At 44.0% G+C, this 22960-nt stretch overlaps 3 protein-coding genes across 3 annotated transcripts; 1 reads left to right on the forward strand and 2 right to left on the reverse strand.

Moving 5' to 3' along the window:
• Positions 1-5985: 5985 nt before the first annotated feature.
• LOC123189921 (plasmodesmata-located protein 8) lies at positions 5986-9945 on the forward strand. The gene is made up of 3 exons (XM_044602440.1): positions 5986-7037; positions 8563-8664; positions 9580-9945. Exons 1-3 carry the CDS (start codon positions 6275-6277, stop codon positions 9582-9584), a joined length of 870 nt encoding a protein of 289 aa, XP_044458375.1. The 5' UTR covers positions 5986-6274; the 3' UTR covers positions 9585-9945.
• Positions 9919-12514, reverse strand: LOC123189920 (vacuolar-processing enzyme beta-isozyme 1). The gene is made up of 8 exons (XM_044602439.1): positions 12243-12514; positions 11952-12116; positions 11685-11841; positions 11504-11589; positions 11191-11390; positions 10736-10994; positions 10414-10620; positions 9919-10322 (listed from the first exon to the last, which is right to left on the reverse strand). The coding sequence occupies exons 1-8, from the start codon at positions 12459-12461 to the stop codon at positions 10140-10142; spliced, it is 1476 nt and encodes a 491-aa protein (XP_044458374.1). The 5' UTR covers positions 12462-12514; the 3' UTR covers positions 9919-10139.
• Positions 12515-15111: 2597 nt separating this feature from the next.
• Positions 15112-19401, reverse strand: LOC123189922 (vacuolar-processing enzyme beta-isozyme 1). Its single transcript, XM_044602441.1, has 9 exons — positions 19098-19401; positions 18270-18434; positions 17948-18104; positions 17626-17711; positions 17318-17517; positions 16703-16751; positions 16432-16638; positions 15638-15844; positions 15112-15498 (listed from the first exon to the last, which is right to left on the reverse strand). Exons 1-9 carry the CDS (start codon positions 19320-19322, stop codon positions 15316-15318), a joined length of 1479 nt encoding a protein of 492 aa, XP_044458376.1. The 5' UTR covers positions 19323-19401; the 3' UTR covers positions 15112-15315.
• Positions 19402-22960: the final 3559 nt, after the last annotated feature.

The following is a 22960-nucleotide window of genomic DNA, read 5'->3' on the forward strand; positions in this document are numbered from 1 at the left end:
ACCCTCGTAGACCGAAAGCGAAAGCGTTTATTAACGCGGTTGATGTAGTCGAACTTCTTCTCGTTCCGACCGATCAAGCACCGAACGTACGGCACCTCCGGGTTCTGCACACGTTCAGCTCGATGACGTCCCTCGAACTCTTGATCTAGCAAAGTGTCGAGGGAGAGTTCCGTCAGCACGACGGCATGGTGACGGTGATGATGAAGTGATCCGCGCAGGGCTTCGCCTAAGCACTACGTGAATATGGCCGGAGGCATAAACTGTGGAGGGGGGCGCCGCACACGGCTTGGAACAATTGATGTGTGTTGTAGGCTCGCCCCACGTATATAAAGGAGGGAGGGGGAGGAGGCCGGCCCTAGGCACGCCCAAGTAGGAGGAATCCTATTTGGGCTCCTAGTTGGATTCGCCCCCCCTTTCCTTTTATCGGAGGGGGAAAGAGAGAGAGGAGGAGAAGGAAAGGGGGGCGCCGCCCCTCCCCTAGTCCAATTCGGCCTCCTTCCCTGTGGGGGGTGCGCCACCCCTTTGTGGGCTGGTGTGCCTCCCTCCTATGGCCCATATCTTCCCCCAGGGGGTTTCGGTAACCCCCTCCCCCCCCCCCGGTACTCTGATATGTACCCGATACATTCCGGAACACTTCCGGTGTCCGAATACTATCATCCAATATATCAATCTTTACCTCTTGACCATTTCGAGACTCCTCGTCATGTCCGCGATCTCATCCGGAACTCCAAACAACATTCGGTTACCAAATCATATAACTCATATAATACAAATCGTCATCGAATGTTAAGCATGCGGACCCTACGGGTTCAAGAACTATGTAGACATGACCGAGACACCTCTCCGGTCAATAACCAATAGCGGAACCTAGATGCTCATATTGGTTCCCACATATTCTATGAAGGTCTTTATCGGTCAAACCATAATGACAACATACGTTATTCCCTTTGTCATCGGTATGTTACTTGCCCGAGATTCGGTCGTCAGTATCTCCATACCTAGTTCAATCTCGTTACCGGCAAGTCTCTTTACTCATTCCATAATGCATCATCCCGCAACTAACTCATTAGTCACATTGCTTGCAAGGCTTATTATGATGTGCATTACCGAGAGGGCCCAGATATACCTCTCGAATACTCGGAGTGACAAATCCTAATCTCGATCTATGTCAATCCAACAAACACCTTCGGAGATACCTGTAGAGCATATTTATAATCACCTAGTTACGTTGTGACGTTTGATAGCACACAAGGTATTCCTCCGGTATCCGGGAGTTGCATAATCTCATAGTCAAAGGAATATGTATAAGTCATGAAGAAAGCAATAGCAATAAAACTTAACGATCATTATGCTAATCTAACAGATGGGTCTTGTCCATCACATCGTTCTCCTAATGATGTGATCCCGTTAATAAGATGACAACACATGTCTATGGTTAGGAAACTTAACTATCTTTGATCAACGAGCTAGTCTAGTAGAGGCTTACTAGAGACATTGTGTTTTGTCTATGTATCCACACATGTATCAAGTTTCAGTTAATACAATTCTAGCATGAATAATAAACATTTATCATGATATAAGGAAATATAAATAACAACTTTATTATTGCCTCTAGGGCATATTTCCTTCATGGAGTCCATCGTCCTGTGTTAAGACAATGTAATTTACCTATGTTGCACCTATGTTTTCCCCGCTGAGATTCTTCCTTGCAATGCCTTTGCTATGCACGTGCATTTATATCTATCTTATTTGCTTAGGCGAAAAGAGAACATAATAAGTTCAAGAGAGAAGCTTCTAGTGCAAACTATGGCCCCTAGGTCTATTCTCACCATATTATTTTCAGATCTACAGAACCAAAACCTAAAAAAACCTTGATGTAATTTTTTTGTCTTTACTTCATTTTGTACTTTTATTTATTTTTTTATACCTATCTCTATCAGATCTCATCCTTGCAAGTAATCATGAATAAATTGACAACCCCCTTTTTGCATTGGGTGCAAGCATTTGTTTGTTTGTGTAGGTGCAACTATTGAAGACTTGTGTGTTCCTCCTATTGGATTGATACGTTGGTTTTGAACCGAGTGAAATACGTATCTCTACTTTGTTGCATCACCCTTTCATCTTCAAGGAAAAAACCAAAGCAAGCTCAAGAAGTAGCATTGCCCTCATTCGTGTGATCAACAATCGATCAGACGGACACGGAGCTGGCGGAAGCTCACGCGTGACCGGTCGGCCGAAGGTAAGCTTTTCCCTTAGTTGTTTCCCTTCGGGGTTTTCTCTTTGATTTTTTTACATTTTCTTGTTTCTTTTTTATTTTATTTCTTTCTTTCTAGAGTACTTCCTAATGTTTCATGAGCACATTTCTAGAAATATCCAAATATTTTTTTGAATAAAAGGATATTGTTCATTAGCTGAACCTTTTAGAATTTAAGAACGTTTGTGAAAATTTTGTGTACAATTTTTAAAATTCATCAACATTTTCTATATCCAAGAACATTTTATACTAGTAAATTGTATTTAGATATATATGAAAAGCACGGGAAAGTAATTTTGAATATGTATTTCCTTTCCTCAAATCGTATTGAACAAGATTCAACTTGGTTCTTACCTCTCTAAAATCAGATAAACAAGATTCAACTTGGTTCTTTTCTCTTTTTATTATAGTATCAGATAAGCATGTGAATACATGTTTCTAGAACACATGAGATGGTAGAGTTGGGGGTTCAATTAGAAGGCCACGTGGCAGAATCCTATGAGTTGAAAACTATATCCAACGGATGATAATGCTCGGGTTCACCATCTCTTAACCGTTGGATGGGCATATTCAACGACTAATATTTGAAGCTATTGACACACTAATATAGTGGTATAGAAATTCATGGGTTTTTGTAAATTTTTTTGTTTTTCATTTTCATACATTTTTAAAATATATTTTTAGTCTTTCAATATTTTATCATCAGTAAGAAAAATCCAATGACCAATTTTATTGGATGAAAACCGGATGTTAACCGTAGAAAGAAAAACGAAGTGAAGATCAGAACTGCGCTCCACACACAACCCATAGCGACAGATTGTTGCTAAAATGCCCGCCTGGGCCAACCGAGGTAGCGCGCCTGCTCTAGAAAGATTTTGAAATCATTCGATATAAAGAAAAACCAGTTGAAAAATCCAGGACCCACACCACTGCCGATGAGGGTGTGGATATGCTCATTGATAGATTGTTGCTAAAATGCCCACATTACAAATTTGGTTTTCAAGGGTGTGCTGCGAACGGTGAAGCACACAGTCTAGCCAAGTTTTCACGTTGTTTAGGTCAGGGGCACCATGGCTAGCTTGGTCAACCCAATGTATCCCACATATTGTGGTCTTTCATCAATAAAACTTGGCTTTAGCCCTGAAACATTTGAAAAATCCAGAGCGGCATGTTTGGAGAAAATTGTCTAGCAGTTTATTTTGTCATATTTAAAAAATATATTGTTCAAAAAATTGATGATTTAAATTCATGAACTTTAAAAATGTTCTAAATGTTTAAAAATGTTCAAAGCCTTTAAAAAACATTCACAGTCTTTTTAAAAAGTGCAAGAATTTTTAAATAATTCATGTTTTACAATCAAATTATCACAAAATATTTAAAAAAATTAAAACAAATATAAAGGCAAGACGAAAACCCGGTATGACCTAAAGAAAAATAAACATACTAGATAGCAAAAATCCAACCGAATATACCCAAAACGTCTATGAAAACCACAACATAGGACTTCTAGACGAGCCAGCCTATGTACCGCTCATCACATGCAATATATGGTCTATTCTTCATGGACATGTCTATATGCCATTCGTTGGGAGTGGAGCAACGTGTTGTGGGCAACCGCAAGTATACTTGAAAAAACAATCATCTTACTCATTTACATGTAATCCATTTAAATACCGGAAAGAGTAAAATATGTGATAAAAAACGTTGCAGGCCTAAAAAAATTAAATACCCGGGCACTTCCAACCAATTTGCATGTATTTTAATAAAAAAATGTTCATGTGAACATCTTTTTTTCTTCTAAAGTGGGGGTATTTACATGTGCCCCTAGTTAGTGTTGACTACTCAAGTTTGTCCTTGATTTTTTGACCTACCTAGTTTAGCCCCTGTTCTGTCAAGTGTGTCAATAGAACTACTCTTCCCCGTCGTTTCTATCCAGTAAAAGGCTTTGACTGTCTCCGAGACATTTTTGGAACGTTTTTGCCCCTCCTTAATGGAAGAACCTCTACAAAACGCTCTTGCCTTTCTCTTTTTTTTCCTAGTCCATCTGATTTCTGGTTCCCCAATCCGCTACCAAAACCTTAGTATTCTCTTGTCTCCTTTTTGAGCAACCACTCACGATGTCTTGAGTGGGAGTAAGCTACGGCCGGACTATATCTGATTTGACCAAAGGGAAAGGACGCGTCGCGCACATATGATGTCAGACGATGGGGATGCGTCAGCGGTAACAAGTGGAGCTCACAGGGAAATGGGTTACCGTGGGTGTACCTTAGTCTAGCCATGCATTATTCCTAACGGAGGGTGCCGACTCGGGAGAAAAATCGGGATGGGAGGACTAAAGGAGGCCAGATCACGAGTAATCAATAGGGAAGCATGTCAATGGTGGCATTAGAGCTAGAAAAAGGGGGGGGGGGGCTTTGACCTGTTTCAGTGGAGATGAGAATTTCCCAAAGTGAGCGAGTTGAGGGTAGTTGGCTTCATCCGTCACATTTTGCCAGCTTTGCTAAACCACCTCCGTATTCTTCTCCATCCCTCTTTTTCTAAAACCAATTAAGTGACAACTACTAGAAAGATAGCTATCCCTGCACCACGGAGAGAGCCTATGAAGCAAATGCACCATAACTACAACCAAGTGATAGCGAGCGGGTCTATGTCTCGCTTGTTGTGACTTGTGACACAGACGCTCATCTCAACTCAAACGAACTTGTGTTAGGGTCGGTTCATGTAGCATGTCCAGGCAGGTGCTCACACGCCCTCCTCATTAGCATAGTTTTTTTTTCACATGTTATCTACTCCCTCCATTTCAAAAGATACACATGTATAAATATATGTTCATATCATTTTTTTTAATGTGTATGACTTCTAAAAATGTGTTCATGCGATTTTATAAAAAGAAGTTCATCCCATTCAAAAAAATAATACTCATGCCATTTAAAAATGTTCACACGTTCGAGATGTTCCTGGTATTTTTAGAAAAATGCCTAGGAAATGTAAAGTTTGCCTGCTCAACTCCAAAAGAAATGTTTTCTGCCATTAAAAAACACTTCATACCATTTAAAAAAATGTTCATTAAAAACTAAAAGTTTCCTTGCGCAATGTTAAGTAAATGCCATGGCGTATTAAAAGCGTTCACTCATTTGTTTTCAACAAGTTCGTGAAATGTTTCAAAAGGAAACAAAGCACGAATATGAAAACGAAAATACTAAAAGCGTCTGCATCCTCCTCGACGCTCCGGCCCTTTCTCTCGAGGAATCCAGCCTTCCCCGGTGGCGTGGCTCCCTCCGGCCGCGACAATGGATGGATCGAGAGCCCTGCTGCCGTAGGCACGGCACCAGTTTCCGGCTCGCCGCTCAAGCATCCGCCGGAACCGCGTAACCACCATCAATCATGGGCAAGGAAAAGTGGCGCAGGTGCTCGTGTCGTGTGGGTCGGCCGTGGATGATCTCAGATTTCGAAACGACAGTTGCTCACCAACAGGAAAGAAAAGTGCGCAAACTCCACAACCCGTCGTCGTGTGCCGCCGGTGTAGATGCACCGGGGAGCGTCGCGCCAGTCGCCATATCGCAGTCGCCTTAAACTGATTGATTGACGATGGCATTACGACGGTGCACTCGTCAAAACGGCACCAGCGCTATCCATCGTCCAATTGTACGTACAAGAAATATGTTCGCACCATGGCCATGCCATGCTGCTATCTTATCGCCAGCTGGTAGTAAAGCAGAACCAAGGCCGAGCGTTCCCCGTCATCGGTCCTGTCTGATAATTTGAAGAAACAGAGTAGTTGTATCCAGGAGATCAGACCAGGAGTCAAGGAGGAGGCACGCACCGTCGTCTCGTCTATCTCTGAGTCGACGTGTGTATAAATCTCGAGACGGCCTCGCACACCACGAATCCTCGCAAAGCATAACCAAAAAGCCCGCATTTATTCTGCTTCCTCCCCATCACCTTCTCTTCACTCCCAGGACACTGGCCACTCCCCCGGTCACCACAGCCATCGAAACCACCACAAACACGCGCACGCGCATGTGCAAGTTCGTCTCGCCATCGTCGGCCATGCACCCTCGCAACCAACTCCGCCGTGGGCGCGTCGCCGCCGGCGCCATCGTCCTGCTCGGGATCGTTCTCGGAGCCGCGTTCACGGGGGCGGACACGGGCACGTTCATCTACGCGGGGTGCTCGCCGTCCAAGTACCAGCCGGGGACCCCCTACGAGGGCAACCTCAAGTCGCTGCTCGCCTCCATCACCAGCGCGGCGCCCAACGCCGCGTACAGCAGCTTCGCCAACGGCACGGGCGACGGCGCCGCCGCGTACGGGCTCTACCAGTGCCGCGGCGACCTGGGCAACGCCGAGTGCGCGGCGTGCGTGCGGGACGCGCTGGCGCAGCTCAACCAGGTGTGCCCGGGCGCCTACGCGGCGTCGCTGCAGCTGGAGGGGTGCTACGTGCGCTACGACGGCGCCAACTTCGTGGGCCGCCCGGACACGGCCATGGTGTACCGCAAGTGCAGCGCCAGCACCAGCGCCGACGCCGGGTTCCTCCGGGACCGGGACGCCGTGCTGGGCGCGCTGCAGGCCGCGCCCGACGGGTACAGGGTGGGCAGCTCCGGCAGCGTGCAGGGGGTCTCGCAGTGCCTCGGCGACCTGGCCGCCGCCGACTGCACGGCGTGCCTGGCGCAGGCCGTCGGGCAGCTCACGGGCGCCTGCGGCACGGCGCTCGCCGCCGACGTGCACCTGGCGCAGTGCTACGTCCGGTACTGGGCCAGCGGCTACTACTTCCGCCCGTCACAAGGTACGTTACGTGACCATGCACCTCCTCTGTTCGTCTGAACTTTGAACCAACGAATGAAATATTGCCAGAATTCGCTCTCTGAAAAACTACCTCGTGATGCCCTGGTGTCACCGTTAGATAACACTCCCTCATTCCTAAATATAAGTATTTGTAGAGATTCCACTATGGATCATATTCAGATGTATATAGATGCATTTTAGAGCGTAGATTCACTCATTTTGCTTCGTGTGTAGTCCACATAGTAAAATTTATACAAAGGCTTATATTTAGGAACGGAGGGAGTAGATAGTACAGTATCAGCTGCCAATTGGCTGAGCAAGTTGCACTGTTGGAATTGATTCGGATGGGCAATTGGTAAACTTACCAAAGTTGACAAGTGAGATCAGTCGGGAATATGTCCTCTGAAAGCATTTTTCACTTTATCATGGGCTTGCACAGTGGATGGCCTTATCAGAGTGTGTCCATTTGTCTACCATAATCACCGCATACTAGGAGCACATACAATACTTAATTACTACTCCATCCGTTCCGAATTACTTGTCGCAAGTCGCAAGTATGGATGTATCTAGATGTATTTTAGTTCTAAATACATCCATTTCTGCGATAAGTAATTTGAAACGGAGGGAGTAGCTGCTAGTAGATCAAATAGGTCCCTGTGTGTGTCTCCCGGTTAGCACCAGAGAAAGGGACAGGAGACCAGTCACTCGATTGCAGAGAGCACCAAAGCTCGCCATCATCATTTGAGACACCATTTAGTCAGCCATATCAGCCGCTAAGCTCCACGGAGACCATTTAGTCGTATCCCTAAGATATGCTAATCATCCCGGCGGCCTTTCCAGGGGACCGCAGCATCATACACTGAACTCAATCAGGCGAGACAAACAGTGCCATTAAGGCTATCTGAACTCTGGCGTGACAGCAACAAGTCATGATGATATGTTCTCTGGTCTTGTCCAATGAAACACCAAAGGCGACAGCCATCACATTATCATAGATTCGAACTTTACTTGTTGATCTAAAGGTTCAGAGAACTTTCTGATGGCCACCAAACGACACGGGTTTTTTCAGCATATCGGGGCCTAGGGCTGCGGGCTGCGGGCTGCGGCCGTGCGGCGGCCGCGATAGGCGCGCACATTGTGGGACTAACAATAGACCTTGCCGGGCCAGCCAACCACTCCTATTCTGAATATATTCCCGATAAACAACCAGATGAAAAGAGCCACTCGGCGAGAGAACGAGAGTGCGCATCTAGCTAGCTTTGTACTCCCTCCGTTTCAAATTACTCGTCGCAGAAATAGATGTATCTAGAACTAAAATACATCTAAATACACTCATACCTGCGACAAATAATTCGGAACGAAGTGAGTACTCCCTTCGTTCGAAAATACTTGTCGGGAAAATGGATGTATCTAGATGTATTTTAATTCTAGATACATTCATTTTCGCGACAAGTAATTCTGGACGGAGGGAGTAGTACAGTAGTAGTATTCTAATCCAATCGTCTGGTTTTTCTTTTGGTGATAAGATTATTCGGAAGATGACGTGGGCCGGACTCTGGCCATAATCATAGGCATCTTGGCAGGGCTGGCCCTCATCGTGGTCTTCATCTCCTTCCTCAAGAAATCATGTAAGGCCTCCTCGAAAACTTTCTCTTGTTTTCAGTTCGGAGAGCATCTCAACGCCGAGAGATTCACTTTGGCTCATCGGTGTAGGTGCACTCATTGTCTAAATATACATTTTAGAAAATTTAAAAAATCGAGAAAAAAATCCCACGTGTACATCCAGACATTATATGTCCGTGCACACAGTTTCGGTGAAAAAGGGATTTTTTTTGTGGCTTGAGTAAAAGAGACAATTTTTGATGCTTCATTATAACTACCCAGTAGACATTTTTTTATCTTTTCTATATATGCCACAAAAAATGTTCTTTCTTTGCGAATTTCTGTGTGCAAAAATAGAATGTCCAGATGTACATGCGAAATTGTTGTTTGGAATTTTTAAACATTTTGAAATGTGTTTTTATATACATTTCATAATATAGGTGTACCTATGAGGGAAGCAGATTTGTAGCGTCCGGGTGCTCCACGCCCCTATACGAACATTAAATTCAAAAAAATACCGAGAAATTTGAAAGAAAAAATCTGAGATGTTGGGATATCAAACTTGGGTTCCCGATCTACTCCCGTGTGGAATTTCATGAAAAAATAGCAGGAAATGTATTCATGGCAAAAGGACAAAAAAAATCTATGTATAGAAAAAAACTGTTTGGGCACATTTTTTTCGGAAAATATTTCCTTCACCACGGATACGTTTTCTTGTATTTTTTTCATGAAATTTCACACAGGAGTAGATTGAGAACCCGGGTTTGATATCAACAAATTTCAGATTTTTTTTGCTTTTTTTTGTATTTTTTATATTTAATATTTGTATAGGGGCGTGGAGCACCCAGGAGCTCCTGTGTATTTTCCTACCTATGAGCCCTTCTATATTATACTATGAGTCTGAACACACTAACTCTATGAAAACTGGTGTATCAATGCAGGTTAATTAATTTAGCTATGTTGCCTCCTGAAAGAAACTTCAGTTCTCGCATACTGGCATGCGGGCCCGATACCGAACAGACTTGCGAAAGACAGATAAACACTAGCATCAAGGGAGCTTCACAAAGATCTTAATCTCATCTTGTCAGCAATAGCTTATGTAAGTGATCTTGGTAGGGCTGGCTGTAGGAGGATCACTACCTCACTACAATGGGTCATCTGTTTTGGTCCACTAATCATGGCTCACCTGTTCATTATTACCAAATCAGATGGCACCTTCTCAAAAGAAAAGAAAAAACATGGCACTGTCATGCAAAGACATTCACACACTTTTGTTATAATAATAGTAATCATTGCCTTTCAATTGATTGCAGTCAAATTCGATTTACAAAGGCACGACCATATACACTACTGATTAACCCAACACCCCAGGGGCGCCATTGCTGGGCGGTTTCTTCTTTCTTGTATGTATACCGATGTGTCTATGTACACCGTACGAGCTCTAGGAACCTCCGGAGCTCTGGCTGCTGCTGCCATGTAGTAGTGCTGCACTGCAAGCGGATCAGGCGCTGTAGCCTCGAACCAGCGGGCTCCACTTCCCCATGTCGTAGCCGTCGCAAGCGCTGATGCTCGCCTCCTTCATCTCGGCCTCGGAGGCGCCATTGTTGCACATGTTTGCGAACGCCCTCGTGTGCTTCATGCCGTACTGAGTGAGCGATCCGCACTGGGACTCGAACACTCGCACCTGACAATTGACATCAAATATAGCAGAGTAAGTTCCAACCGGAAACAGAAAGAGTGGAGGGTGTTGCAGAGTAAGGAATTGTTGCACTCACCATCGTCTTCAGACAATCCCAATCGTCGACCAGTGGCTGGCCAGAGCCTCTAGCAGCCTCGAGCACCGATGGCCCCTTGTCGAATCCAAAGACAAGCTTCCCGATGAAATCGATACTGGTGTCGAGATGCTTCCTGTGCAGCACGGTTTCTTTGACCTCCCTGAGAGCCCTCTGCTTCTCTTCTGATCCCCCATTCAACTTCTCATACTGAAAGCCAGAAGATACATCAGCAGACAAACTAGTCAAAACAAAACACATGAAACTTAGTACTGTAACAGACAAAATGAACTAGACAAGAAATACTAAGTGGGATTATTGTTACCTTCTTCCACATGAAGAGAATATCGGCATCTCTTTGCTTGATTGCACCCTTGAGGCTGGGCATAGGCAGCGGCCTGTTTCTGATGCTTGACTTTGCAGGATCGAAACCTTGGTAGAGAAAAAGCATGTCATCCTTGAAAGTCTTGTCGCCATACTCCATGACATGAGAACCTTTAATGGACTCGTTTCGGGGTGCCGTTCTCGCTTTAACCACCTCGTACTGCTGCTTGATGGTCTCGTTCTTTAGATTGTGAGTATCACTGCAAATTAAGCAGGATCGAATGGTTCAGAATAGCAAGCAAGCATCATGGTTGTGGGTAACTGCTAGTACAAACTTGTACTCCCTCCGTAAACAAATATAAGAGCATTTAGAATACTAAAATAGTGATCTAAACACTCTTACATTAGTTTATAGAGGGAGTACTAGATATATTACAGCTAGCTGATGATTATTACCTGTCTTCCATCCAAGACACACTGTATAGGTCACCTAAACAGGTAAAATATTCAGGAGGAGGTGGCGTTCCATCCTCAGGGCAGTATGCTGCCCAGCTACTTTCTACCGCATTTGATGCCGTTGTAACATAAATATTATGATCTTGTGGCATCAAACCCTCAAAGATGCTGCCACTTTCACACGCTTCAACATATATGACCTGCCAAAATTGTAGTAATTCTCATTATAGATGGGACTCAAAGCATACATGCCGTTTCAGATTAAAACACAATAATCCTTATTTAAGGGAAAAAGAAAAGAAATGATGCATGCCATTTTCGAATAGCCTTTGGAAGCATGCTTTTGCCGTAACACTTTGATGAAGTCGTCAGCATAAACATCTGGCCCGTTGGGCATACCTACAAGCTTGATAAAGTTAGCTAAGTTTATAGTGCAAAACATATCAGCTGAACTACAATGTCGTTTAACTATGTGGGATTATGCATGCATGTACCAAGTGAACCAGGAGACCCATGATCCGAGTAGAAGATGAAGATGTGATCCTCTGGTTTGCTGTTTATCACCTTCCTACTCCCTCCGGTAACCGCGGTTTTGTTCCCCAGGAGAACCGCATACAAGTTCTTGGCAGTGACCTGGTCACCGGTGTAGTCCTGTAAAAAAGTTGATCAGATCAGTCATTGGTGGGAATTTAGGAGTACAACGCCATTCATTCTTTACATCAAACGACACTCTTGTTTGAATTAAAGGGAACTAATTATACCTTGGGAACGCCATGGTAAACATCTTTGCCTTTAGGATGGTTGATGACGGTTCCACGTCTTGGGTTGTCAGGGCTGTTGGCGATGTCATCGTACATGAACACCACAATGTTCTCATCCTTGAGTCCTCCCTTCTTCAGGATCTGGTACGCGTGGCACACATCGGCCTGTACGTCGTACGTGCGTCAACAACACGAGTATCATTGAGCAAGCACTCACAGAATTTTGACACACGCTGCCATAATTTTCATACGGTGAATGAATGATATACGAGCTGCATTGAGGACTCTCACCTGGTGCCTGTAGTTCTCGTAGCCGGAGGAGCCGGCAACGAGCACGGCCCACTTGGTCACCCCTTCCTCCGCCGCCGACGCGGCAGGGCCAGGCGCAGGGGCAGGGGCATGCCCGTTCTCCGTCGGCAGCCGGATCAGGGGCTCCGAGTACCCCACCGCCAGGAGAGGGAGGAGTCCACAAACCCACCATGCAGCCATCGCCACCCTCGAGTTCATCATGTGCGTGTGCTAGAGCCTAGTAGAGAGCAAGAGAAGGCAGAGAGTGAAGTGTGATCGCTCCGGCGGGGGCCGGGGCCGGGGCCGCATTTTATAGCCGCGGCGGCGTGCAGTGCAGGGAGTGAAGTGTGATGGTCGATCGCCTGGCAGTTGGCTCGCGCGGGCGCGCAGGCGCAGCGCCTCCGTATCCGTAGTGGGGTTTGCGTGGCGTGCACAGTTTCCCATTTTTTGACTTGATAATGCCCGCCTAAACTTGCTAAAATGCCGTGATCTCCGCCGTGGCCAAGCACCGGCGGTGGAGGCTAGCGTGATGGATTAGCGGACGATGATAAGAGGAAAGGGCACGCTACTGTTTCTTCATGATGCAGCTTTTGCAGATGATGGAAGGATGGCAGAGGAACGTGATCAACTCACGATGACGCGGACGGACTTCTCGGCTAAAAAATGAAGAATAGGATGTGCGAAGGAACTGCCCACTCGGCACCGGCGATGGCGGTTAGCACCATGAATTAGCAGGCGGACACAGCTCCGTGGTTTGGGTGCATCCATGGCACGGAAGGGGAAAGGAGAGGTACGGAGATGGCGAAAGCTGCATCCGGGCAGTGCCTGTTGAGGTGCCTAGCTAGTCAAGCAAGCAAGCAGGCGCATGATGTGAACCGACTTTTTGAAGAAGAAATACACTCCTATATAAGTAGAATGTGCGACCACTTGAGAGAGGGACAGCGTATGCACTTCTTCGCTGCAGCTTGAAAACGTGAAGGACTCACCTAGTCCCCAGATCCTTATCAATAGCAAATTAGGAATTAGAAAATGTGAACAAATATATGCTTGTACACTGCGGTTTTTAATAGACCACGTACGTGTCCGTGCATTGCCACGGGGTTCAAATATTTTTTAGCACAATAAGACGACCATCCAAGGCAAATCTTCATGCAAAACAAATACACAAAATAAAATAATGTTTTGGTTATATAAAGCATAATTTTCTGTCATTTCTTATTAAACTGGAAAAATAGGTATGAACAGTGATTGATCTGCTTCGTTGGGTCACCAAAGATAAGTATTGATCGATATTTATTTGTCCATAGACAAGAATTTATTGCTATTTATTTACTTACCAAAGATTAGGTTGCTTAAAGATAGGAAGGGACGGGAAACCGGAATACCCGGTAAACGGTGGGAGGTTGGACGAAGGGACGGTGAAAAGAAAATAAAAAATGAAACCTTACATTTTTGTTTAGTGTTAGAGATTAGAGAAGTAGAGAAGAGATAGCAAAATGTTGGATGTTGTAGTAATGGCTTCGACCCTACTTAAGGTCCCTCTTCATATCCTACGTATGATGCCACATGAATCGGTCAACACGAGTCAAGGAGGCTAACAATAGTCCAAGCTTCCGTGAGACCAAACAATCCATCCTGGTCAACGAAAGTCCAAGCAAATTCGCATGGTCAACACGTCAAAGTAAGAAAAGCTCATAAAAAGCTAAAACTCAAACAACCAAATTAGTGTAGGGATCTCCCCTTAGTGGATTACAAGCTACAACACATTTCGAAACCCAACCAGAGACCTATGGGACCAAAGGGCACAAAATTACCTATATTTACTCTCCCACCTCCTCTCCTCAACGTCCTGGTCATTTGTCAAGGACCCTTCTAAACTATACAAGGCCTCTCATGATCATGTAAATCATTCACTCCTACTTCAATAAATTTGTCGGACTAATCAGGCAGATAAAATCTATGCTAGTACACTAGATTTTGAATAGAAATATCGGATGGTGTAGTAATGACTTCGACCCTACTCGAGGTCCCACCCTCTATGAGGTCAACAAAGGTCAATGCTGGTCAACATGAGTCAAGGAGGTCAATGATGGTCCAAGCAAGCCCCCACGGGACCAATGAATCAATCCGGACAACGAAATTCCAAGCAAGTCTTCATGTTCAACAAGTCAAAGTAAGAAGAAATCAAAATCAAATTTCTCACACGCCGCTTCAAAGAGTCATTAATCAAATCAAAATTGATGCGGGGCAATGGACTGCCCATCACCAAGACCCAAACTCTTGAATTGACGTCATTTCTCTAACTCATCGGCGATCATCTTGATCCTCGCAGTCCTAGATGATTCCTTACCAACAACAGATGTGGGTGCCCTTCCTACTGGTCACATAACTCTACCATGACCACCACTACGTCCTTGAAACAGCGACCACAACCTCTGCCACACCAGTCCAGACCTCTACTACGGCCTCCTCCTATCAGTTGTAGCCAGGCTGCCTTCAAGTGTCCTAGTTGGCCACATTTGAAGTACTTCCTGTCATAAGTATTTGTCCCTTGTCTTGTCACAAATAAGTCCTATCAACAAGGTGTCACTTAGAATATTGATGAAGTCACAGCTCCAAATGCTCCACATAGTAAGAATCCAGCTATTGAAAAGGCACCAACAAGGAAATGGAAGGTCTTAGCTTCTAAGCCTCCTCCTAAGCCAAGAGCTCCAAGGAAGAGACCACCAAAGATTGTGGATTCTCAAGAGAAAGAGCAAGAAGTGGATGAAGTCACAGCTGCTCAAGCAAAGGTTGCAGCCAAATTGCTAAGTGATGCTTCAAGTGGCCAAGCTAGAGCCACTAGAGCTAAAGGAAAACCCACACACTTCTGTTAATTAGTAATTGCCTTTCAATTGATTGTAGTGAAACACTGAAACTTACAAAGGCACGACCACAAACTACTGATTAACCCAACACGACATGGGGCGCATCGTTGGGTGGTTTCTTGGAAATCAGTGCATGTATGTACACCATATGAGGTCTAGGAACCTCTGGAGCATTTGCTACTTGCTCCTCTGTACTGCAGTGCAGCGGATCAAGCACTGTGCCCTACAGCCAGTGGGCTCCACTTGGCCGAGCCGTAACCGCCACAAGCGCTGATGCTTGCTTCCCTCATTTCGGCCTCGGAGATGCCATTGTTGCACATGTTTGCAAACGCCCTCATGTGTTTCATGCCATACTGAGTAAGTGATCCACACTGGGATTCGAAAACTCGGACCTGACAATTGGCATCAGCACAGAGTAAGTTCAACCGGAAACAGAAAGAGTGAGGGAGTGCAAATGGTGAAGGCGAGCAACAGCAGAATCTCCATGTGTTGCATATTTATGGAATTCAAGTAAGAAACTGTTACACTCACCGTCCTCTTCAGGCAATCCCAATCGTCGACTAGTGGTTGGCCAGAGCTTCTAGCAGCCTCAATCATTGAAGGCCCATTTTCAAATCCAAAGACAAGCTTCCCGATGAAATCGATACTGCTGTCGAGATGCTTCCTGTGTACCACAGTTTCTTTGATCTCCCTGAGAACCCTCTGCTTCTCTTCCGATCCCCCATTTAACTTCTCATACTGAAAGTGAGAAGATACATTATTAGCAGACAAAGTTGGCAAAACAAAGCACTGGCTAGTGGCTACAAAAATTTGATGCGCAAAACTTGGGTCTATCATGAGAGGGCATGAGCTTGAGCTGAAAGTTAGTATATGAGCTCAAGCCCTTCAAGTCGTATGCTATAGTTTCAGAGTACTGTTGCCATATCTTCTCAGCACCATGAAGCTACATTTGTATGCTAAGGATGAATTAACAAATAAGTTACTCTCTCCGATCCATATTAATTGTCGCTGATTTAGTACAGTCTTACTAAATCAGCGACAATTAATATGGACCGGAGGGCGTAATTAGTTTCATTTCAAAAACTCTTCTAAAATATCTCCTTTTTTTTCTAGAATTTCTACATACAATTTGAAATATTCTAAATAGAATAAAAATCAAGATTTAATAACCTCTACATGCATGCATCCATGGAGCATTTGTTGTAGTAAATTCGTATACATAGGAATTCATGAGTTATAACACAAAAAGATGCATGTTTTTTTTTCTTCCGAGGTTTAAGATGCATCGTTTTGAGCAGCAACACATAGAACGAACTGGAATTTACCCTTTTCCACATGAAAAGAACATCAGCATCTCTTTGATTGATTGCACCCTCCAGGTCGGGCAAAAGCAGCCTGTTTGCTACATTGGAATTTGCAGGATCGAAACCTTGGTAAAGGAAAAGCTTCTCGTCCTTGAATGTCTTGTCACCATACTCCATGACATGAGAACCCTTATCGAATTCCATTGATTTTGATGTTCTCGTTTTAACCTGCCCAAGAAAACAGTGACTAGATGCCACTAACCAGTATGAAGAAAGTGTACTCGAGACTTACCACCTCGTACTGCTGCTTGAGTGTTTCCTTCTTTAGATTGTGAGTTTCACTGCAAAGTAGGATCAAATGGTTCGGAACCGCAAACACCATGGTTATAAATAACTGCTACAACAAAAATGCTCTAGCAGTGATACTTCCCAAGCGGCCAAGCCAATTAAGTCATCTTCTTTATGTATTTGCGCATCTTTGTTATTACCATTTGCAGGTGCAGTGCGACTTATGAATGGTTTATGTGTTACACAGGTAGCCAATGATCGCAATAAAACACACTTATGTTGTGCTTTCTAGTGTGATAAGACATTATTATCCAACAGAAAATACTAAAGTGTGTCTTGTAGAGAGTGATAAAGAATTTATTGTCTTGGGTCTGAATATCAGGTGACAGATACAAACTTTGAGGGTTAACAATGAAAAGAAGTCTCAACAAGAGCATTGAGCAATAATCCAAACATAACCATACCAAGTATTGTTAATGCAAATCATGCAGCTAATTAAAATCAAATATATAAAGCCCTGTAGACATATCTTTCGACAAATTTTAAAAATAATGCAGGTTTATGAGATGCCAGAAAACAGATCAGGTGCCAAGCATAATATATTACAGTTGGTGCATACCTGTCTTCCATCCAAGAAACACTGTAGATGTCTCCTAAACAGGTATCATATTCAGCAGGAGGTGATGATTTCATCCCAGGGCAGTATGCTCCCCAACTATTTTCGACCGCATTTGATGCTGTTGTAACATAAATATTAAGATCTTCTGGCAATAAACCCTCAAATATACTGCCACTTTCACACGCTTCAACATATATAATCTGCCAAAATTGTAATTCTAATTAGAGATAAGACAGTATGCATACTGTATCAGATTAAAAATACACCTTTTTTTATCTCAAGAGAGAAAGGGCAGAAAGGATACATACCATTTTTGAATAGCTTTTGGAAGCATGCTTCTCTCGTAACACTTTGATGAAGTCGCCAGCATAAATATATGGCCTGTTGGGCATACCTATAAACTTGCTGCGGTTAGCTAAGTTATACTCCCTCCGTTCCTAAGTATAAGTCTTTCTAGAAATTCCACTACGGACTACATACGTAGCAAAATGAGTGAATCTACACTGTAAAGTACGTCTATATACATCCGTATGTAATCCGCATTGAAATCTCTAAAAAGACTTATATTTAGGAACGGAGGGAGTACAAAAAAAACCAGCTAGAGAACAACGTTCAAGCAGGAGTATGCACCTAGAACACCAGGACCCCCATGATCCGCGTAATAGATGAAGATGTGGTCCTTTGATTTGCTGTTTATCACCTTCCTACTCCCTCCAGTAACCGCGGTTTTGTTCCCCAATAGAACTGCAAAGAAGTTTTCAGCGGTGACCTGTTTACCAGTGTAGTCCTGTAATGCATGTTAAGTTGGTCAGTCTTGTAGGAACACAAGTACACAACAGTATGCCTTTTGTACATCAAACAAGGCTAAAGCTAGCAATCCGTCTCCAATTAAAAAGCGCAATCTATTAGAGTTCTTGTCTGAATTAAAGGGAACACAGCCAGGTAATTATACCTTGGGAACACCAGCGTAAACATCTTCGCCTTTAGGATGGTTGATGATGACTCCAGGCCTTGGGTTGAGGTCGTTTTTGGCGATATCATCGTACATAAACACCACAATGTTCTCCTCCTTTAGGCCCCCCTTCCTCAGGATCTGGTAGGCGTGGCACACATCGGCCTGTAGGTCGTACGTGCATCAACAGCACCACAACCATTGAGCAATGAGAAAGCACTCAAAGAATTGTTCAGTGGTCGTATTTTGACGAGGTACTGATATACGAGCGGCATTGAGTTATTATGACCAAAATACAACAACAAAGCCTTTAGTCCCAAACAAGTTGGGGTAGGCTAGAGGTGAAACCCATAAGATCTCGCAACCAACTCATGGCTCTGGCACATGGATAGCAAGCTTCCACGCACCCCTGTCCATAGCTAGCTCTTTGTCGATACTCCAATCCTTCAGGTCTCTCTTAACGGACTCCTCCCATGTCAAAATTGGTCGACCCCGCCCTCTCTTGAGTTATTATGACCAAAATAATATACAAAAATCAATTATTCGCCAATGGTGCTCAGCCGGACTAAATTTATGTTCCAATCAAATGTATGCACTTAGACAGGAAGCAAGTACTACTAAACATCTGATCAGAGATTCAGACTACTTAACTACTTATCCCTATTGTAAAGAACAGAGCAAGTAACTACAAAGAACAGAGCAAAGAATGGCGTGGAACCTCCCACTGGAAAGGGAAAGTTGACCAAAAGTTTCAACATTTCAGCTCGCAGTCGCCCTAGACCCTAACAATGCTACTCGCATCCGAGGCCGCCTTCGACGGAGTCTCACCTGGTGCCGGTAGTTCCCGTAGCCAGAAGAGCCGGCAACGAGGACGGCCCACTTCGTCGCCCCTTCCTCCGCCGCCGGCGCGGCAGGGGCAGGGGCGGGGGCAGCGCCCTTCTCGGTCGGCAGCCGAATCAGCGGCTCCCAGCTCCCCTTGGCCGGATCCGCGGCGGCCGCGGCCACCGCCAGGAGCGGGAGGAATCCACAAACCCACCACGCAGACGCAGGCATCGCCGCCAGCGAGAACTAGTGCGTGACGGCGTGTGCTGGAGGAGAAAGAAAGCAGAGAGCAGCGTGATCGTGCCGGTGGGGATCGGGGCCGCATTTTATAGCCGCGGCGGCGTGCCCCCCGTGGACACGTGGTGCGCGAGGTAAGCCCTGCCCCGTGGTGCGCGGGTCGTCGCCCTGCGAAGGCGAAACGTGGGAGACGACGACGAGGCAGTTCGCTCCCGTCCCGCAGCCGATTTTGCGTGCCAGTGTCGCATTTTCTTTTGGCCTCAAAATGCACGCCTGGACTTGCTGAAAGGTGCCGTGCGATGGCGCACTCGGCGTCCGCGGTGGCGGCTAGCGTCGTGGATTCGCGGACGGTGGGAGGAAGGGTCTGTAAAGCGTCCCACGCCATTGCTTCCTCCCGGGCAAACGGACAGTTTTGCGATGCAATTTTTTTTTGAGTAATTGCGATGCAGCTTTTGCAAAAGATAACTTGTTTTTTTTTAGGGAATGCAAAAGATAACTTGTTGATGATTGAGATGATGAGAGGGAAACGTGATCAGCTCTCGCGCGGACGCCGTGACGCATGACGCGGATAGACTTCTTCAGCGAAAAGAAGAAGAACAGTTGCCAAGATTTCGGAGGAACATCATTCTCACCAGGAACAGGTTGAGCGCGTCCAACCATAGACCTACTGGTCGTGCACGAATCTGACTAACCAGTCCATCTATTCAGTGCTGTTGACATAAGAAGCAGGGCAAATCTAAAGAACTAAACTTAGGGGCGTAAACCGAACATTACTTAAAAAATTGCAAACATTGTTTCGAATTTCAAACACTTTTAAGTTACGAATAAATTTTCACAAGCACGAACAATTTTAGAAATTTCTCACCATATTTTGAAATTATGAAGAAATTTTCAAATTCGTGAACATTTTTTGAAAACATGGACGGAATTTGAATTTGTAAAAAAATCTCAAAATATAGAGCATCATTAAAATTCAGATTTTTCTTAAAACTCGATTTTTTTTAATTCCAGAACATGTTTTGGAAACATGAACATTTTTTGAATTTGTGAAAAAAATGAAAACAGGGAAAAAATAAATTCTGAGGAAAAAAATTTAAACTGAGAACAATTGGAAAATCCTGAAAAAAATAAATAAATGCGAAATGTTTTATATATGTGAATAAAAAATTGAAAAGAAAAAGGATTTTTTTCTAAACCTTAGAACATTTTTCCAAAATATGAGCATTTTTTGAATTGGTGAACAGAATTTGAAGACCAGGACAAGTTGTGAAATCCAGAACCAAATTATGAAACTGAAATCAATTAGAAAATCCACAATTTTGAAAACAGGAACATTTATTTAAACTCCCGAGCAAAAACCATAACGCGAACAATTTTTGAAACACGGACAATTTTTTTAAACTACTGAGAAAATTTAAAAATGGGAACAAATTTTGGAAATGGGAACATTTTCTGAAACTCGGAACAAAATTCAAAACGCAAGTAATTTTAGAAAACATGAACATTTCTTGAAAACGGGAACATTTTCTGAAACTCCCGAACAAAATTCAAAACACATTTAATTTTAGAACACACAAACATTTCTTGAAAATGGGAACATTTTCTAAAACTCCTGAACAAACTTTTGAAAACACGAACATTTTTTCGAATTATGTGAATAACTCTTTTTGGAAAACATGGATTTCTTGAAAATTCTGCAACTTTTGAAAAAGGAAAAGACTTGAAAAATAATAAAGCAAAAAGGAAAAAAGAAACAGAAAAAAAAGCGAAGGAAACGGAAAATGAAAAATAGAAATAAAAAATGAGAAATGAAAATAAATATAACAAAACAAAAATCCGGTTCAGGAACTCTCTAGAAGGTTCCCTAAACCGGCCAAAAACAAGCAGGGTTCAATTTTTTTTTTTGAGACAAAGCTGGGTTCATATAGAAGGGTCCCAGAAACCGCTCACGAGAAAGCTACGCGTACTATTATACATGGGCCAGCCCAATTGGTCGATAGGTCTACTTGCCTGTGCAACCCCCCCACTGTATACTGTATGACGCAGAGAGCGGCACATATGGAATTCCACGAGCCGGGAGCAGAGCTGTGGGCGGTGGTGAGTGTGGTTGGAGGCCGAAATGATATTTGAGGGGTGCTCTTTACAAAGATCACTTTCACCTTCTTAGTTTGACGCGCGAGATGTGCGACACTTATTGTAATTTGGAAGATTTTCTTTTTTGTATATTCATTTATTCAAAATGTTTTATCTCTTAAATCGTGTGTTCAAATCTTGAATCGTTTTTATCGTTGGATTTCTCGCATCAAGATCTTCAAAACTAGATCCCACGTTGATAGGTTTTGACGAACTTTTTTTCATGAAATAACCGGAGAAAAAAACCAAATCGGGAGCATGTTTTTTTCTTCCCTTTCCATAAAAGGCACGGTCGTGCTTCTCGCGAAAGCACAACCGTGCCTTTTGCGAAAGCAAAACTGTGCCTCTCACAGAAGGAAAAAAAATAGAAAACATGTTTTTTCCGTTTCCGAGAGGCATTACAGAAGCACAACCGTACCTCTCGCGGAAAGAAAAAACAGAAAACACGTTTTTTTTTCTTCCGAGAGGCACGACCGTGCTTCTCGCGAAAGCACAGTCGTGGCTCTCGCGAAAGGAAAAAACAAAAAAAAAATTCCTGTTCTCAAGAGACACGGCCGTGCCTCTCACGAAAACATAACAGTGCCTTCTGTGGAAACAAAATTGTGCCTCTCGCGGAAGTAAAAAAAATAAAAAACGTGTATTTTTTTCGAGAGGTACGGTCATGCCTCTCGCGAAAGCAAAACCATGCCTCTTACGGAAGCAAACCCATACCTTTCGCAGAAGCAAAAAAAAAGAAAATTTTTGAATTTTTTATCCTAAACCTAAGAAAGACCGGTAGAAAACCAAAAAGTCCAAAAAAAACCGAAAAAGATCCATTTAAAGAGCAAAAAATACGTGCAGAAAAATAAATAAATAAAATTCGAAGGAAGCGTTCAGAGCGCGACACATGACGGCGATTGAGAGCGTGTCAAGTGACACGCTTTTAACCCACCCGCAAATGATCGTTATGAGGTTTTCGATGAAGCGCACGTTAACTATGCTTCCAATGAAGCTTCTCCAAGTCCTTCCTGTATGCTGCCGGTGCCTGAAGCTTCTCCACGCTGGGTCGGCCCCATCTAGCATTTTCTCTCTTCGGTGTTTTAATCCGCAGAAAGTAGGGCGCTAACCGTGATTCGAACCAGTGTACGCCTGACCTAGTACCACTGGTGTAACTACCAAGCTGCCACGCAGTATCTGTTGGAATTACAAGCAAACTACTACGAGATTTAATCTGAATAAACAAAAAATAAATTATGACAGCAATTGCAGAGATTAAGGTAATCATGCGAACTAACATAGTAGATGAACAAATCACATCTAGGGCACATACTAGAAACATGAATTCTATCACAATCTCGAATAAAAAGGATAGAATCACATATGGTGCGGGAACAACACCGCCAGTGTTAACGTTGCCTCCCATGTCGTCGAGGATGAGGTTGCCGAGGTCAAGGAAGAAGTCATCGCTGCCAACAGTCGCGCGAGTGCGTTCCTCAAAAACATGATCGCCCCTCTCCCGT

This window comes from Triticum aestivum, chromosome 2A, assembly GCF_018294505.1.
Source record: "Triticum aestivum cultivar Chinese Spring chromosome 2A, IWGSC CS RefSeq v2.1, whole genome shotgun sequence".
Taxonomy (NCBI): domain Eukaryota; kingdom Viridiplantae; phylum Streptophyta; class Magnoliopsida; order Poales; family Poaceae; genus Triticum; species Triticum aestivum.

Excerpts from the sequence above, each read along its gene's own strand:
- LOC123189920 (XM_044602439.1), bottom strand. The coding sequence starts at position 12,461 with ATGATGAACTCGAGGGTGGCGATGGCTGCATGGTGGGTTTGTGGACTC. Across the intron at positions 11,391-11,503 it reads CCAAAGGCTATTCGAAAATG|GTCATATATGTTGAAGCGTG; the intron begins GCATGCATCATT and ends CAATTTTGGCAG. Across the intron at positions 10,621-10,735 it reads TTCTCTTCATGTGGAAGAAG|TATGAGAAGTTGAATGGGGG; the intron begins GTAACAATAATC and ends TCTGGCTTTCAG.
- LOC123189922 (XM_044602441.1), bottom strand. The coding sequence starts at position 19,322 with ATGCCTGCGTCTGCGTGGTGGGTTTGTGGATTCCTCCCGCTCCTGGCG. Across the intron at positions 18,435-19,097 it reads ACGGGAACTACCGGCACCAG|GCCGATGTGTGCCACGCCTA; the intron begins GTGAGACTCCGT and ends TACGACCTACAG. Across the intron at positions 16,752-17,317 it reads GTTTCTTGGATGGAAGACAG|TGAAACTCACAATCTAAAGA; the intron begins GTATGCACCAAC and ends CCTACTTTGCAG.
- LOC123189921 (XM_044602440.1), top strand. The coding sequence starts at position 6,275 with ATGTGCAAGTTCGTCTCGCCATCGTCGGCCATGCACCCTCGCAACCAA. Across the intron at positions 7,038-8,562 it reads CTACTTCCGCCCGTCACAAG|ATTATTCGGAAGATGACGTG; the intron begins GTACGTTACGTG and ends TTTGGTGATAAG.